The 17,917-nt window shown below is 41.8% G+C and overlaps 1 protein-coding gene across 3 annotated transcripts in view; it reads right to left on the bottom strand.

Annotated features, from left to right (window-relative positions):
• Nucleotides 1,108-17,917, bottom strand: part of MOB3B (MOB kinase activator 3B) — a 256,735-nt gene continuing 239,925 nt past the window's right edge. For 2 of the 3 annotated variants that reach the window (XM_003130696.6, XM_013980202.2), the window contains exon 4: nt 15,657-17,027. In XM_003130696.6, coding sequence (XP_003130744.3) covers nt 16,998-17,027 — 30 coding nt within the window. In that variant the 3' untranslated portion in view covers nt 15,657-16,997. Of the gene's footprint in view, nt 1,129-15,656; nt 17,028-17,917 lie in introns of those variants that run through there. The other variant, XM_021064706.1, reaches the window with a different exon arrangement.

The following is a 17,917-nucleotide window of genomic DNA, read 5'->3' as shown; positions in this document are numbered from 1 at the left end:
AGCAGGATAATGTGAGAAAAAAGAATATATACATGTATGTGTGACTGGGTCACCTTGCTGTGCAGCAGAAAATTGACAGAACTCTGTAAATCAGCTATAATGGAAAAAATTAAAATCATTATAAAAAAGAAATTACTGATTTTAGCCGATAGAAAATATTACAAAATATTTCTGCTCTCTAAAAGCTAACAAGAACCTACACAACCGTTGAAAGTATATTCTAAATAAAGGGTCCTTAAACTGGAAAAAAAAAAAAGAAAGAAAAGAAAAGAAATTGGGAAGTAAAGATGATTTTATGACATTTGCTAGCCTGCCATACAGTTTTTGACAGGCTGACTGTAGTTTTCCAGACAAAGACTTCTGATTGGCTCTCTATGGACCAATCAAATTCTTTCCCTATCTTTTTTTTTTTCAGTCTTTTTTTTTTTTTTTTTTTTTTGTCTTTTCTAGGGCTGTGCCTGTGGCACATGGAGGTTCCCAGGCTAGAGGTCTAATCGGAGCTGTAGCCACTGGCCTACGCCAGAGCCACAGCGACGTAGGATCTGAGCCGCGTCTGCAACCTACACCACAGCTCAACACAACGCTGGATCCTTAACCTGCTGAGCAAGGCCAGGGATCGAACCCACAAGCTCATGGTTCCTAGTTAGATTCGTTAACCGCTGCACCACGACGGGACCGCCCAAATTCTTTCCCTATCCTTAACAACCTTCTTGTGGTACAGCATTACTTGGTAAGGCCTGTCTTGAGTATTTCTGTAGTATCCACCCCCACAAACACACAAAATGGTTTTCTCTTAACCACTATGTATATAGACACTGAAATCATTGTATTAAGCACTTGATATATAAGTTGTTAGTGAATAAAAAACCAACAACCTCCATCTGATAGATCAGACTTATTGAAAACAGAAATTTGGGTTTTGTTTATAAATTATACAATCACTTAAAAGTAAAAAGTTTAAATAGTGGTCATCCAGTCTCCTGGTACCAAGTCTTGAACGATGGTGTCAGCATTTTCACTCTTCTGTGAATCCGTCAGTGGTAGAGGAACTCTTTTCTAGATGTGTTGCCATAACGTTGGGTCAATGGAAAAGTTTGGACATTTCAGCTGACCATGATTCCTTTACAGCTGAGAACCAAAAAAAATTATTTCTTGATAATTCTCTAGCAATATTCACCCAGCAGGGCAAATCTTGTCTACAGAACATCCCAGATTTTTCATTTTTGTTGTACTTGGCATTGTGACAGGTCCAGGATAAAAGCTAATGCTGCTCACAGGGAGGCCAGCACTTTGCCTCTGTTTACCTTGGTAGATAGGAATTTGATACCTTACCTAAGAAAAATCTCCTACCACAGCTTTAGCTTAGCTTGGGAGAGGATTTTGCTACTAAAATTGAGAATACTTCCAATTATAATATATATTAAGGATCATCTTTACCATCTTTCAGAATATCTAAGAGAAAAGTGAAAGCCAAATTTGTATTCTGCCCACTGAACCAACTGAAGGAATTGTATAAAAGAAAAAAATGTAAATTACAACTCGATAATTTTTTAGAAGGATAATTACTGCTATTATCATTGGTAAAGGATCCCATGCTACTAATGATTTGGGGAAATATTCTCTCATAAGGTGAAACAAAACTTTCCAAATCATTCCTGTTTCCATTGGGTCTTGATTTTTGTTTTAGAACAACCAAGGTAACAATTGAATTTATTTTAGGATTTATATTTCCCCTGGAAAATGACTGCTGGATAGATATAAGATAATAAAAGTGCTATGGGTAAGATTTAAAGAGAGAGCTACCCTTACAAAAAATATTTAGTTTTACATATTTAAGCACTTTCAACTTTCAACTACATATTTAACTTTCATATTTAACTACATATTTTACTTTCAACTACATATCAAGCACTTTCAGCATCATAATTTCTCCAAAAGAAAGAGGCTGCTAACATTAACATTTGCTCTTAAACCTGATGGGCTGGAATGGTAGGGAAATGTAGTATCTATTTATGATTCCAAGATAATATATGGAAGCCTGGGCATAAAAGAGTGAAAAAGGAATGACTGTTTCCTAGTGAGCATGAGGAGAAAATAGTCTGAAGAAAAGAGTTGTAATAATTGCCCAAACTGCACCTGTACAATTCATTCTGTGTAATAATCCTGAATAAATATGCATTCCCCTCTCCCAAGGAAAGATAGCATTTTCCAAAGATGTTTATAAGAATGGAAAGATAGGAGTTCCTATTGCGGTGCAGTGGTTAACAAATCTGACTAGGAACCATGAGGATGTGGGTTCGATCCCTGGCCTTACTCAGTGGGTTAAGGATCCAGCGTTGCTGTGAGCTGTGATGTAGGCCAGCGGCTACAGCTCTGATTTGACCCCTAGCCTGGGAACCTCCATATGCTGGGGGAGTGGCCCTAGAAAAGACAAAAAAAAAAAAAAAAAAAAAAAGAATGGAGAGACAGTTACAGATAAGATGATATTGATTAAATTTAATATATTGGTCGGAATGCTAAAATACACTGATTTCAGCAATATTAAAATAGTGAAAAAATAACAGGACCTCCTGGTTCCCATTCCAGCCCCACCCAGGATGGTTCAGCATCAAGGAGTCAAAGTATGACCTGAGGAAGGTCCTATTATCTCTCTGGATCTGTTTCTTTGTTTTGAAAGAGAGAAAAAGCCCAGATATGGTGTGAGGTCTTTTTTTAAAACCTTGTAGAAGGTAAGAGATCAGTAATTCAAGAAACTCTGGACCCAAATCAGTAAGGGGCTTCAATAGTCAAAGGATTCTGGGCCACAGTAATGATGCCTTTTGAATAAAATAAGAATTTTAAGAGACTTTTACAAATTGCTTAGAAATAAAAATAGATCAAATATTAAAACAAAGAGTTTGGGAGTTCCCATCATGGCTCAGTGGAAATGAATCTGACTAATATTATCCATGAGGATGCAGGTTTGATCCCTGACTTTGCTCAGCGGCTTAAGGATCCGGCGTTGCCATGAGCTCTGTAGGTCACAGACGTGGCTCGGATCCCACGTTGCTATGGCTGTGACTGCGGTGTAGGCCGGCAGCTGTAGCTTCAATTCGACCCCTAGCCTGGGACGTTTTATATGCTGCAGGTGCAGCCCTAAAAAGAAAAAAAAAATGTTTCGAGGTAGGTGTAGTTTCCAAACTGCAACTGTAGGGAGTGCAATGCTGGCCTGTTGGGAGGGGTGTGAGCCTGCCATGGGGAGGGGGTGGGTAATGTCTGGATGCAGCCGCTGTCATCCTTTAAGGGAGAGTTAACAAGGTTCGAGACAGAGCTGAGCCACTGCAGGATCCCTTCTTCATGATTTGGGGAGAAAGGAAAGGAGGGAGGGAGAAGGGGAGGAGAAAATCTAGAAAGAAGACAGGGCAGAGGGGAGAAATCAGAAAGGAGAGAGGCAGGGAGTTCCCATTGTGGCACAGTGGAAATGAATCCAACTCATATCCATGAGGACGCAGGTTCGATCCCTGGCCTTGCTCAGTGGGTCGGGGGGGTGGGGGCGGTGTGGCTTTGCCATGAGCTGTAGCGCAGACATGGCTCAGATCCGGAATTGCTGTGGCTTTCATATGTCTCTATCCTGGTCACGAGCACACACAGGAGTCCTTTTACTGTCACTTTGATGAGATAATGCAAATTCCAATTAAATCCTGAGAGCCCAAGGGCAGCCAAATCTTTTTTTCTGAAAGCTAACAGACAACATGGCAGTAACCAGCTTATAGCTCTTAGGGACTTTCTTTCTAGACTTGCAAGTTTTTATTTCTTTTACGTCAAATCCTTAGGCTCACAGGGTTTTGCTGAATTCATTGTCCAGATAATGCCAGTACTTAATACCAAATCTACATCTTGTGTTATCTGCACTCCCTCAGGAAACTCACGTTAAAGTTGGAAATGTGTTAAAAATTCTTCTTGGAAGGGCAAAATGGGGCTCACCTTTTGAATGAATTTTCTTTAACGTCCACAGTTCAGTAATTACTGCTCAACCTAATCGTTTACTATTAGAAAAAATTGCTCCCCCACCCACCCCTTTCTTGATAAATGCTGCCTCCATCTATGTTTGGTAGTTGCATCATTTCATGGATAATATCTACAGATCCCTCAGAATGGGAAGGGAAAAGTCATTCATCTCATCACAGCAAACTCCTTTCATCCAGCCTTAAAGCCTAGGCAGCATTATGTCCTGGCGCATTGAAGATCTGCCGGTGGAACCAGGAACCAGGGAATGTTTTATGGTTTGCATGGCTCCTGGTGACCTCAAAGGAAGCTGCACAAGTCAGGTGGATGGAATAGATGCCGCTTTTCAAATGCCATGTGCTTCCTATTCATTTCCAAATTACCCATGGAATAGACGCATAAATAAATCCCCTAGCCACATATTGCTCTAGACTTTTGGGTTCATATTTCTAATTGTTCAGGTAACAACATAGTTTACATTATGGCTGAAGAATTAATGCGTTCTTTTTTTCATAGAGCAGAAAAATGAGCAAAAATTAACTGTACATTTTCCTCAATTTTCTTATGGTCAAAGTTTTGGGTGTTTCTGTTTATTAATTCTTAAAAGTCTGATTTGTTTTCCTCTAAAGATGAGTGAATGCTTTTTTTTTTTTTTTTTCCCTCCTCATTTTGCAGTGTGGGAGCAAGACCTAGAGGTTTCTCTTCTTTTCTTTTTTGGTTGTGCCTGCAGCATGTAAAAGTTCCAAGGCCAGGGATGGTACCCATGCCACAAGCAGTGACCTAAGCCACTGCAGTGACAAAGCCAGATCCTTAACCCGCTGTGTCACAAGAGAACTAGAAGTTTCTGATGTACCATTTCAATCGATCATAGGAACACCATGCTCCCACCCTGGGTGATTCCTCCTGGACTTGTGCCTCCCACCCCTTCGGGGACCCCATCTTGGCCTCTTGTCTTGGCCTCACAGCACTCAAGACTCGGTTGGACTAGTAATTCTGGTCTTCTTGGTGTCCCCCTCAGACCCATTGTCCCACCTAATCTCTGACCAAGGTTCCACTCTGTATTTGTGAATGAACTTCTTGTGAATAGAAATACTTTCTAATCACAGATGGCCTGATCGTAGAAGCACTACTGCAATCACATTAATAAATGACCAGGAAAAAACCAAAAGGCTGGGAGTTCCCACTGTGGCTCAGTGGGTTAAGGGCCCAACGTTGTCTCTATGAAGATGCCCTGGCCTTGCTCAGTGGGTTAAGGATCTGGCATTGCTGCAAGCTGTGGCATAGGCTGTAGATACAGCTTGGATCCTATGTTGCTGTGGCTGTGGTGTAGGCCTGCAGCTGCAGCTCCGATTAGATGTCCAGCATAGGAACTGCCTTCTGTATGCCACAAGTGTGGCCATAGAAAGAAAAAAAAAGGGGGAAAAAAATCTGAAGGCCGAATTGCTCTACAACATGGACCCAGTAACTAAAGAGGAAGACAATCTGAGAAGAGCCCAATGGCTCCTGGGTGGAGGTGACTCCTGTGGTTCAGAGAGTGGGCTCAGGAGCCCAGCGGTGTGACGTCACTTTCCTGTTTGTGACCTCAGGCGAACTACTTAGGTAACTTAGACTTTAAAGTGAAGGATAACTTGATCCCCATGCTGTACAGCGGGAAAAAAAATAAAATAAAATAAAATGAGGGTTAGTAGGGAGTTCCCTGGTGGCATAGTGGGCTAAGGATCCAGCAGTTGTTACTCTGGCCCATGTTGATGATGTGGTGTGGGTTTGATACCTGGCCTTGGAACTTCCATGTGCTATGGGCATGGACAAAAAGAAGAAAAATGTGGATAAACATAGATAACCAACCTTATGGGGTTGTCTTGACAATTAAATGAGATTATCCACATAAGATGCTTAGTGTACGTTGTCTAGAGTGTGCACTCAAATATATACTTTTGGTATTAGTATCATCAAATTAATATTATTATTATGCATTGCTTTTAATTAATCTCTCTGATAGCAGATCTTAATTAGGCACTTGTCTTCTGTCTGAGTTCATTTCTTCATCCACTTATTCATCAAAGGTCTCTTGAACATCTACTATGTGTCAGACACTCTTCAAGGTGCTAGATCGACCTTCATAAACAAAACAGAGAGCCCTGATTTTTGTTTGTTTAAAGAAGATTTATTGTATAAAGTCAAAGTGCATTCTTAGATGAAAAAATTGTGCTTTGAAGATCAAACAATTAAATCAGAAAGCTTATTTTCTTATTTAATATGTGTATAAGACAAATTTATTTTATACAAAAAGAAAATGGGCCATCCCAAATATAACTTTACCATTCCTGGCATGGAATTTTTATTTGGGTTTGGGGAGACAAACAATACTCTATAAACCAAGTAAATAAATTACATAATATAGATGCTATGGGGAAAAGAGAATTTGAGCAGAGAAAGGGGGGGGTGCGAGTCCTCGGGGATAGGTGCAAGCAGCACAGGGCCCCATGAGAAGGTGACATTTAAGCAAAGACTTGAGGGGAGAAGGAGTTAAATGTGAGGCTCTCTGAAGGCAGAGCAGCCAGACGGGGGCGGGGGGGGGGCGCGGGGGGCAGGGAATGGCCAGGGCAGAGGCTTGAGATGTGAGTGAGCCCAGCATGTGCAAAGCCAGCAAGGAATAGAGAGAGAGGGGAATTAAGGTTTTCAATATTTGTGTCAAGGGGAGCCTTATAGGGTTTTGAGCAAAGAAGGGACTAAGTTCTCATCCACAGATGGGGCAGAGGTGGGTAGCCCAGCTCCTCATGTCCAGCCAATGTAACTTTTCCCACCAAGCTTCATCCTTTCGAAAAGGCATCAGCGTCTTTACCAAGGTTTTGCCTTAATCCAGACTCATGTGGGCCAAACGTCCCCACTGTACCTTCATGTGATTATATTTCTGATTAAGACAAGCCCTAAATGAGATAATTAGCCGTGAGATAAATAAACAAGTCACAATTTATGATTTTTCCAAATGCTGTTGCTGCTTATGGATGTCAGCTGTAGTTTCTAGGCAATACTAAATCCATCATTGTAGAGAGATTATGTGCATAATTATGGAGACATAGTTATCCACACTATTTTTCTGGGTTAATAAATTCAGGATTCTGTTGATATCTTTTCCCCCTCTGTGTTCTACATGTTTCTTGAAAATGCTTAGTTTCTGATCCTTTGCTAATTTGGTTATAGGTAAGGTCACGACTCAACAGTATGATACAATTTCCTCTGGAGCAGCTATTCAACTTAATCCGGAAGGCAGTAAGTAATACACTTATAAGCTCAATCAAATCTAATTAAATTGAATTGGATTTCCTCATTTAGGTTTTAATTTATTACGTACTGGGAACTTAGGGGTTTTTTTGACTTCATTTAAACTCAGATGGGAGTTCCCGTCGTGGCTCAGTGGTTAATGAATCCCAGAGGAACCATGAGGTTGCAGGTTTGATCCCTGGTCTTGCTCAGTGGGTTAAGAATCGGGCATTGCTGTGAGCTGTGGGCATTGCAGACACAGCTTGGATCCCACGTTGCTGTGGCTGTGGTGTAGGCAGGTGACTACAGCTCCAATTGGACCCCTAGCCTGGGAACCTCCATATGCCTCGGGTGTGGTCCTAGAAAAGGCAAAAAAATAAATAAAATAAATAAATAAACTCAGATGAATGCTGCATTAAAACAAGGAGGAGGTTCTCTTAAAATAGCATGTTCTGTTAAAAATCTACTTCACAATGATGTAGAAGGAAACCCAGATAAAGTATGTAATTGTTATGAATGATAACATGGTTGCTTCCCAATGACAGTTCTTTAGCATCTTGGTCAATGTAGCAATGAAATCTGTTTGGAAGCAGAGTTGAAACTTAAACATTTAGGATATTGAAAGATTGAATAGATTTAATGATCAGCTCAGCTTCCATGGGAAGTAAGCTTCTAATGGGAGTATCAATTTTTGCTATTGTTGGGTAGAAGGACTGAAGGCATCTGGTTTGAATTTATTTGTCTTCTAAGACAGTTTTCCATTTATTATCCCTAATATAATGTAGGTTACGAGAGAGAGTATAATAGTACAGCAGATATTCCATGTGTATGTGGATAATTTTGAAAATTAAAAGAGTGGTTTCCTCAGTGGCCTCTCTAGACATGGCAGAGCAGTGGCTGGGACCCGAAGTGCCTTCAGAAGAGTTGCGAGAAATGTATGATGAAGCATCCCAGCTAAGAGGACAAGGGTAGCTGACAACCAGCTATATCTGGGCGGCAGCAGGGAGTGGTGAGGACTGTGGTAAACTGGAGAGACAACCCATCTAAATGGGTCAGCCCCTTCTCAGCCAATTCCTGCCATATGAAAACAAAAGCCTAGTGTTTCCAGATCTTCTGATTTTTTCAAAAACACAAATTCTGATTTTTATGTGTCGATTTTTTTGTGTGTGTCTCTTATTAGGGCTGCACCTGTGGCACATGGAAGTTCCCAGGCTAGGGGTCAAATTGGCGCTGTAGCCACTGGCCTATACCACAGCCACAGCAATGCCAGATCCAAGCCATGTCTGTGACTTACACCACAGCTCATGGGAACGCTAGATCCTCCACTCACTGAGTGAAGCCATGGATCAAACCTGCATCCTCATGGATACTAGTGAGATCTGTTTCTGCTGAGCCATGAAAGGAACTCCATATGTGTCAAATTTTCCGATTTTTTAAATGTTCCAGCTAGTTAAAAACCAACAATAGGAGTTCCCTGGTGACCTAGTGGATAAGGGTCTGGTATTGTCACTGCTGTGGCTCAGGTCCAATCCTTGACCCTGAAACTTCTGCATATCTTAGGTGGAAACAACAACAGTCTATGTAGGTCCAGCAAAACAAGCCTGCAGGACAAGTTCAGTCCATAGCCTGCCTCTTTGTCACGTCTTGGTGTACATTTCAGCCATTGGAACTGAGACACCAAGGGAGATTTTATATTTGTAATTGGGTTCCAGAAGTCTCATTTCTTACTGCCCTGTGTCAAGAAATTGCCCCATCACAAATAGCTATTGTTGTTATTAGGAACAGGGGCTATTACTGGAGTCATTTACAATTATTACATAGTGACTGTAAATGTACTAACAATAAGTACACAGAATTTAACATATTTCTGATTTTCCAAATATGTTAATATTTTAATCTTATATTAGTGTGCAAAAATAACTAAGTCACATTAGAACAAATTTGTAAGCCCAGTTGCACTACAAAAATCTGAGGCACGGGAATTCCCATCATGGCTCAGTGGGTTAAGAACCTGACTAGTATCCATGAGGATGCAGGTTCAATCCCTGGCCTAGCTCAGTGGGTTAAGGATCCAGCATTGCTGTGAGCTGAGGCATAGGATGCAAATGTGGCTCAGATCTGGCAGGGCTGGGGCTGTGGCCTTGGCTGCAGCTCTGATTCAATCCCTAGTCTGGAACTTCCATATGCCAAAGGTGTGGCCATAAAAAAAGTAAAAAATAAAAAAACAAACAAAAATCTGAGGCACAGAACAATTAATTATATTACCCAACTTCACACAAATAAGGTAATGGTAAACCTGAGATTAAACTTCAGGTTTATTTACTCGGATTGATGAGCTTTTTCTACAATCTAGACTTGTTACCTTTATATGTCAAGTTATTACCAAACAATACTGAATACCATTTTAAGAAAAAAGAAGTATAACATTAGTGTGTTGGGAAGATACGCAATATGCATGACACACTCCTGAGAAAATCTGTAATAAAATAAAGGAACTTTCTTTCCCCCTCTTTGGGCCATGCCCATGGCATGTGGAAGTTCTGGGGCCAGGAATCCAACCCACGCCACAGCTAAAACCAGAGCCACAGCAGTGACAATGCTGGATCCTTAACTCACTGAGCCACCAGGGCATTCCTGGGAACTTCTGCTAAAATACAAATATGTGCATAAAATTTTTTGAATTAATTTTTTGTGGAATTAACCTTTCAGTTATCTGTTCCAGGATCATTGCAAGATGAAAGAATGCATTTGTTCTGAAAAAGAATGGATGTGTGTATACGTATAACTGAATCACTCTGTTGTACAGCACAAATTATCACAGCATTGTAAATAAACTATACTTAATAGAACTTTAAAAAATGAAAAAATAGGAGTTCCCGTGGTGGTGCAGTGGAAACGAATCCGACTAGGAACCATGAGGTTGCGGGTTTGATCCCTGGACTTGCTCAGTGGGTTAAGGATCTGCCGTTGCCATGAGCTGTGTGTAGGTCACAGACCCCTAGCCTGGGAACCTCCATATACTTTGGGTGAGGCCCTAAAAAGCAAAAAAAAAAAAAAAAAGAAAAAATATATTTGTTAAAGAAATAGATCAAACACATAAAAGAGACAGAATAGATGTTATGTGTCTTTTATTGGTGATATTTGAATTCCCAAGTTCACATAGAAATGATTTCATAAATATCCTTTAGTTTTTATCTTGCATTTTAAGTGTTTTTAATTGTTAGTCTATTCTTATAATCAAACCCTTAATTTAATCACAAATGGAACTAAAATATGCTGTCTTTTTTTCCGATTCAATTAGAAAAGATATTGAGAAACTTTGAAATTAGAACCCTAAAAGCTAGTAAAAGAGCCTTAATTGTCAGATTAGAAATGGACACTTCCCTCCAAAAGTTACAAAAGTTCTTATATATTCATTGAAAAATGCTTACCCAGAATTAATAACTGCCCAGAAGGAAAGAGTCTGTTATAAAATTGTTTTGTTGATATATTTTTTAAAGCAGGAAAAAAAAATTCTTTCTAAAATGCTTTGTTTGGCTAATTCTAGGACAGCATCCCTTGTCTCATCAAGGACTAAAATGATCCAACCACAAAGGACACCAGTATTAACCAAGTGACACATCAGAATCCTTTTGGTGATTTCATCTTTGTACACATTTCTCAAAGACAGAGCTATGCTTTTCCTATGATATTTCTTTTTCTCACAGTGTGGTACCCAAGGGATGTGGAAGTGACGTAAAGTTAGAGACCATAGGAAGTGATATGCTTCCATCAAGGACCAGAATGACCAATGAGCATACTCACCACAAAGAGACGAGAGAAACTCTATTAAAGTCACCTAATGCTTTGCCAATTAAAGAGGGGATTAAAACAAAAGCAACACAGTGGACTCTTAGGAGGAAGGCTAAAGGCAGGCAGGAAAGAAGCTCAAGAAGATACATCAAAAGGGCAGAATAGAATATAGGATTTAGTGTGGGCAAATATAATAGAAAAGCAAATTTATAAATGTATGAAGTCAAGTGGAGAGTTAGCAAAGACAACAGTTCCTTGGTGAGGCAGTAGGTTAAGGATCCGGCATTGTCACAGCAGCAGTTTGGGTTGCTGCTGTGGCTTGGGTTTGATCCCTGGCCTGGCAACTTCCACATGCCCTGGGAGTGGCAAAAAAAAAAAAAAAAAAAAAAAAAAAAAAAAAAGGAAGAAGTTAGCAAAGACACAATATAATTTGGAGAAAGCGTGCAATAATTTCTTACATGCTCACTGCTGGTTTTACCCACAATGCACAGTGACAGGGCTTTGGGAAGGCCTCAGGTTGAAGCATAGAAATGATAGCCATGAGGCAACAAGATTTCCAAGAAAATTTTGCCAATGGGAGATGATGAGCGAGGGAAGGCTGATGGAGAACTGGTGACAGTCTTCAAATAGTTAATGGATATGCAAATAAAGCACTCATTGAGTATATTTTTACTGATAGAGTCTTTGGATCTGTCTTAATGTGGGACACCAGAAAAGGTGAGCTGAAACTCAAAGGCAATAGTTTAGCTCACGTCAAATGGAAGGATTTCAGTTGTAAACTGGTCAGCGTGTTATACCCCAGGATGCTGCAGACGGTGTCTGTGCCTGAAGATCATTGGGAGAAGAATCGTGGTTTTTTTTTTTTTTTTTTACCTGAAATGTTACTAACATGGTGTGGGAAGGTAGAGGGATAGCTCAAGAAATCTCTCAAAGTTGCTTTCATTCATCCTGGCCCTCAGAAATGAGAAAATACTGGAGTTCCTGTCCTGGTGCAGTGGAAACGAATCTGACTAGATCCATGAGGATGCAGGGTCGATCCCTGGCCTTGCTCAGTCGGTTAAGGAGCCGGCTTTGCTGTGAGCTATGGTAAAGGTCGCAGACATGGCTCAGATCTGAGTGTTGCTGTGGCTGTGGTGCAGGCTGGAGGCTACAGCTCTGACTGGACCCCTACCTCACCTGGAAACCTGCATATGCCATGAATGATGAATGAGGCCCTAAAAGCAAAAAAAAAAAAAAAAAAAAAAAAAATTAACCCAGGAAGAGAAAAGAGGAAATGAACAATGTCAGAAGCAGAAACTGACTCCAAATGAGTGTTTCTCAATCTTTTTCCCCCATTATCCTCCTCTCAAAGAGTCTTTTTATTTATTTATTATTTATGTATTTATTTTATTTGGCCACAGTGTGCAGCAATTTCCTGGATCTTGGTTCCCAGACTAGGGATTGAACCTGGGCCACAGGGATGAAAGCGCCAAGGTCTAACCACTAGACCACAAGGGAACTCCCTAAAGAGGCTTTTTAGACATTTTATTCCTAATCATCCCCTATCCCCATGGAATGTTAATACTACATTGATGCTTCATATCTATGCATGTACTGTGACTGTGGTCCATGGGAGGGCTGTGACCCACTGTAATATCTAAGATTGCTCCTCCACCCAAATCAATTTTTGCATTGTGGGCAATCAATTTTTTTTTGCTTTTTAGGGCCACAATTGCAGCACATGGAAATTCCCAGGCTAGGGGTCGAATCAGAGCTGCAGCTGCCGGCCTACGCCACAGCCACAGCAATGCAGGATCCCAGCCACTTCTGCGACCTACACCAAAGCTCATGGCAACGCCGGATCCTTAACCCTGTAAGCGAGGCCAGGGATCAAACCCACATCCTCATGGATACTAGTTGGGTTCATTACCGCTGAGCCACAACAGGAACATCCTGGGCAGTCACCTTTAATGAAAATGCATGCTCTCTAAAATAAATCAGCGGTCGAAGGGGAGGTCACTGAGAATGGGAGGAAAAAAAAAAAAGTCATATGTATTTGAACTTTCGCTCCAGGGACCACAAAAATTCTCACTAGCCAGCATACTGATGCATTACCTGCAGAGGGAAACTTCTAGCTCATCTTCCCCTCTGTTAAATGGGAAGAGATGAATTCATATCACTGCTATATCATCTAACTGCAAAGGCTGTAACCTTTTGGAGACCCTGGACCTCTTTGAGAATATTAAGAAAGGAAAGCAGGAGTTCTCATGTGGCTCAGTGGGTTAAGGATCCGGCATTGTCACTGCAGTGGCTGGGACCGCTGCTGTGGAGTGGCTTCTATCCCTGGCCCAGGAACTTCTGCATGCCATGGGTGCATCAAAAAAAAAAAACAAAGAAAGAAAAAAGAAGGCACATATGCACAATCTTACACTCTATAAAATGCAGGCATCCTGAATTTTAGAGCTTTATTTATAATGAATGCTGGAACTTTATGGATCAGGCAGGTATCACTTCAACCCACTGATCAAGTTTAATATTTATCATAAACGGAGACAACTAGGCATTATATGCTTCCTGGTGTGATGTAAAAAGGAAAAGAAACAGTATTCAACTTATGGAGGTATTTCTTGGCTAAAATATGGTTTAACCACTGAATCTGATAAGGATGAAAATAAAATTCCAGATTGTCTGGGACATTTATAACCACTATTTTATACACCAATCAAAGATCCCATGCCCATGGAACTCATTATTGCATATATAATGCTCTAATAACATGGTCCAGATGATCATGAAAAGGACCCCCCATACATGCCAACATGTAGCACAGACACACACACCCCACGGCCCCTCAACACATACATAACAGAAGGACTCTAATTCATTAAATAAAGAGAATGATGACTTAAGGTGTATGGATGGTCCCTGGAATCCTTCCTTTTTTTGAAACCCACCACCTCCCTTCGGACCATCTTTGAAAACTATTTTCTATTTTTTTTTTTTTTCTTTTTTTTCTTTTTCTTGTTCTGGCCACACCTGTGGCCTATGGAAGTTCCCAGGCTGGGGGCAGTTTGGAGCTGCAGCTTTGGCCTACACCACAGCCACAGCAACACCAGATCTGAGCTGAATCTGTGGCCTATGCCACAGCTTGTGGTAACACCAGATGCTTAACCCACTGATCGAGGCAGGGATCAAACCCGCATTCTCACTGACACTATGTTGGGTTCTTAACCCACTGAGCCTCAATGGGAACTCCTTGAAACGTCTCAAAATAAAAAAAAAAAATCACGGATATATATATATGTATGATGTATACACACACACACACATATATATATAACTTAACTAAAAATAAAAAATAGTGGAAAATGAGGGAGAGCCAGCCAGGTTAGGAGGAAGAAGCAAGGAGCATGCTCAGACCCAGCGCAGGAGATGCCTGAGGGCTCCCTGCCTCAGCAAATAGCTCAGGGCTCTATTTGCCAGGGGATGGATTTAAGATGTAGTCAGGCCAAAGAGATTAAAAAAAAAAAAAAAAAAAACCTGCCTGTAATGATTTTCTTTAGAATTTGCCAAACAAAGTTCTGCGGGAATAGGAACAATCTGTAATTAAAAAATCAGAGCAGTTTGCCAGTACTTATCCCAGAAGGGCTGATTAGTGCAATGAGCAATATAATCAGGAGGAAATTGTTCCAAGAAGTTTGAAAAAAATCTGGGTTTCTTCTTTTTTTTTTTTTTTTTTTTTTTTGCTTTTTAGGGCCACACTCGTGGCATATGGAGGTTCCCAAGTAGGGGTCGAATGGAGCTGTAGCTACAGGCCTACACCACAGCCACAGCAATGCGGGATCCAAGCTGTGTTTCTGACCTACACCACAGCTCACGGCAATGCCGGATCCTTAACTCACTGAGCGAGGCCAGGGACTGAATATGCGTCCTCATGGATACTAGTCTGAATCGTTGACTGCTGAGCCACGACGGCATCTCCTGGGTTTCTTAACTGAGTGGTAATTTCATAGGCACACACAGTTACTAGAAAATAACCTTCAAAGAATTTATAACAAGAGTCTTCAGAGTTCAGCATCCTACTTGATTAGGCATCACTGAAGTGCAGGAACATAGTCAACTTTTTAATGCAAGACTCCTGTGGGTTTCCGTGGTGCAGAACTTCAGAGTTCCTTGCAGGCCTGGGCTCTGTGTTGTCACTTCTCTGTCCCGCTGCTCAACACGCCCATGGGGCACTCACTGCAAAATGCATAGGTCATTTCTCTGTTCTCTGGATCCTTAGGACAGTCAGAAATGCTTTCAGCTGACAGTGATGCCGAGAAAAATCTTTGCCTGTTACTGTCTGTGCGAAGTCACTCAGGAAGCAAAAAAAAAGAAAAGAAAAGAAAAAGAAAAGGATACTTGTTGTTGATCAGAGCACAACAATATGGAGAGAGGTAGCAGCTTTAGATTCCATGAGACAGCTTCGATGAGATACAAAGCAAGGGTTGGTTTGCTGGGCTAGGTCAAGGCAGAATGCCACGGTGCTCAGACAGTCGGCCCTTTCTTAGTTTGGACCAAGACAGATGTTACTCCTTTCTAGGCTCTCATGGCAGCCCCAAATGGCTTTAAGACCTTATGTGTAATGAAACAAAATCAGAGTTGTTGAATTATTCTTTAATCAGTATTACATGAAAATGCACTAATACATTCTTATCTATTTCCCTCCACCAATGGCTATTTTGTCAAAATCAAATGATCCTTGGAAGTATCATCACCCCCTAGTCACAGGCTCTCAGGTCCACCACAGTTTTGCGAATAAATCAGAAAAGGCAACATTTCTTCAGCTAAAAGTCACTCAGCTTTCAAAAGGCAGGCTGTGGCACAGAATGATTCTGTCTGCTGGGGGAGAAACACTGGGGAGGACGGAAGGAGGACATTGGCTTCAGCTCCACTGTTACCTTGGCAACCGTGGTACCATCAGGGGAGATGTGTGGCGAGAGTGAGGAGGAAGAGGAAGAAAACATCGGCTGGATGTACCAGTTCAGAGGACCAGTTGGGAAGATTACACATCAACGGGCTGGGCATGTGAGTTATAAGAACCAAATTTCCCACTGTACTTTTTTTTTTCCACTGCAAGTTCAGTATTGTGTAGAGACAGCTATCACACCTTTTCATCACAAACAAACACTGCACTTATCTGGCTCAAGGCTTCTGCTGATCCTTCTTGGTCATTTATAACTTCCTTTTATTTCTCTCCAGGGAAACAGGAACAAAATAATCTTGAAGGGAAGAGACAAGGAATGGTGCGATGATAAAAAAAAAATAAAAATAAAAACACATTCTGTTTGGGGTGAACTTGTACCTCCTTAGCCTGAGGCTAACGATCCGTCTCTTCCCTGCAGTGAACGTGTGCAGACCCTGTTTGGGGCAGCGACAAGCCATCCCGCAGAGGGGTCCCTGGTAAAACTGGTTATGGGGGAAACAAAACAGGGAGGGTCTCAGGGCTCAGAGCAAGACTACAGCATCAGGGCGCGAGCCTGCAGAGACCGGACGGGAAGGCTTGTTAGAGAAAAACTGGCTATGCATCCAGGATTCCAAAATTCACTGGGTACTTAAAAAACACGCTACAGAAAAGGCAGCTGGCTGACAAGACAGGAAAGTGGACAAGTACAAGTATCAAAACCTGAATTCCAGTAAAGCTTAGGTGGCAGGTCACGTAAGTGCAGAGGCTTCCTTCCTCCCAGGTGATCTGAGCCAGAAGGGGGAGGGGTGTCCCTCTCTCCCCACCAGGTCCACAGGTCATGGCTAGCAGCACTCAGAGGGTTAAGGGCACACGAAGTGAACGGGAACATTTCTCTCTCGGGAGCCGCTGCTGGTCTCCAGCTCGCCTGCTCCTGGAAGTAGGTGCGCCTTTTCAGCCAGGGAGGTCTCCCTCCTGCCTGCCCGTGGCTCCAGGAGGAAACAGCTTTCCTCTCTCTTCCGAAGGGTAAGATGGGGTGTTAGTGACACATCCTGCTCGTCATCTCTTTCTGGAAAGCAGGGGGAGAAAGATGGTTAGGAGTAACTATAAGCAGAGCAATGACTCATTGGACGATTCTGAAAATACCCTGGCAACCTCTGGAGACTAAACAGGAGGTTGCAAGCATGGTCCATGAATGAGGTTCAGTAGGCAGATGTGTTCCTTCTGGTCTGTAGAGTTTTTTAAATCAAAGCAATGTTTTGAAAACTTAGCTAACTTGCCAAAGGTTGCTCAGTTTTGCTGGGGGAAAAAAAAAAAAAAAAAAAAAAAGGCAAGATCTGGAGCAGCTGGAATTGAGAATGGTTGTCCTCTTCAGATGGAGAACACGCTCTCCAGTTTGCCCCAGTCCCCACCATTCCCAATTGCCTACCCAAAGGGAGCCAAGCATCACCTATGGATTGATGTGATCATTGGATTGATGTGATCATTGGATTGAGACTGCTGTTTGTCTTAGAGTAGAGCACCATCTCTCCTTACCTACATTTCAGTCAAAGATGAAGAAAAAAAAAAAAAAAAGAATAGCTTAAGTGGGTATAAGCAAGAAGTAGGAGGAAGTACATTTCTGAACAGTAATGAAGACCAGCCCGATGTGTCTGATGGGCAACTGGCTGGCCTTTTTGGTTCCCAGGCTAGGGGTCGAATGAGAGCTACAGCTGCCGGCCTACACCACAGCCACAGCAACGCCAGAACCAAGCCGCATCTGTGACCCACACTACAGCTCACAGCAATGCCAGATCCCTGACCCACTAAGCGAGACCAGGGTTCGAACCCACATCCCCATGGATACTAGTTGGGTTCTTTTCCTCTGCACCACAATGGGAACTCCAACCGGCTGGCCTTTCACCATCCGCACCACCTGCCTGCCTCTTGGGGGCATTTATAGACCCCAAATGGGCCATC

Source organism: Sus scrofa, chromosome 10 (assembly GCF_000003025.6).
Source record: "Sus scrofa isolate TJ Tabasco breed Duroc chromosome 10, Sscrofa11.1, whole genome shotgun sequence".
Classification (NCBI taxonomy): domain Eukaryota; kingdom Metazoa; phylum Chordata; class Mammalia; order Artiodactyla; family Suidae; genus Sus; species Sus scrofa.
The sequence above is the reverse complement of the archived record's forward strand: the minus strand, read 5'-3'. Positions and strand labels throughout refer to the sequence as shown.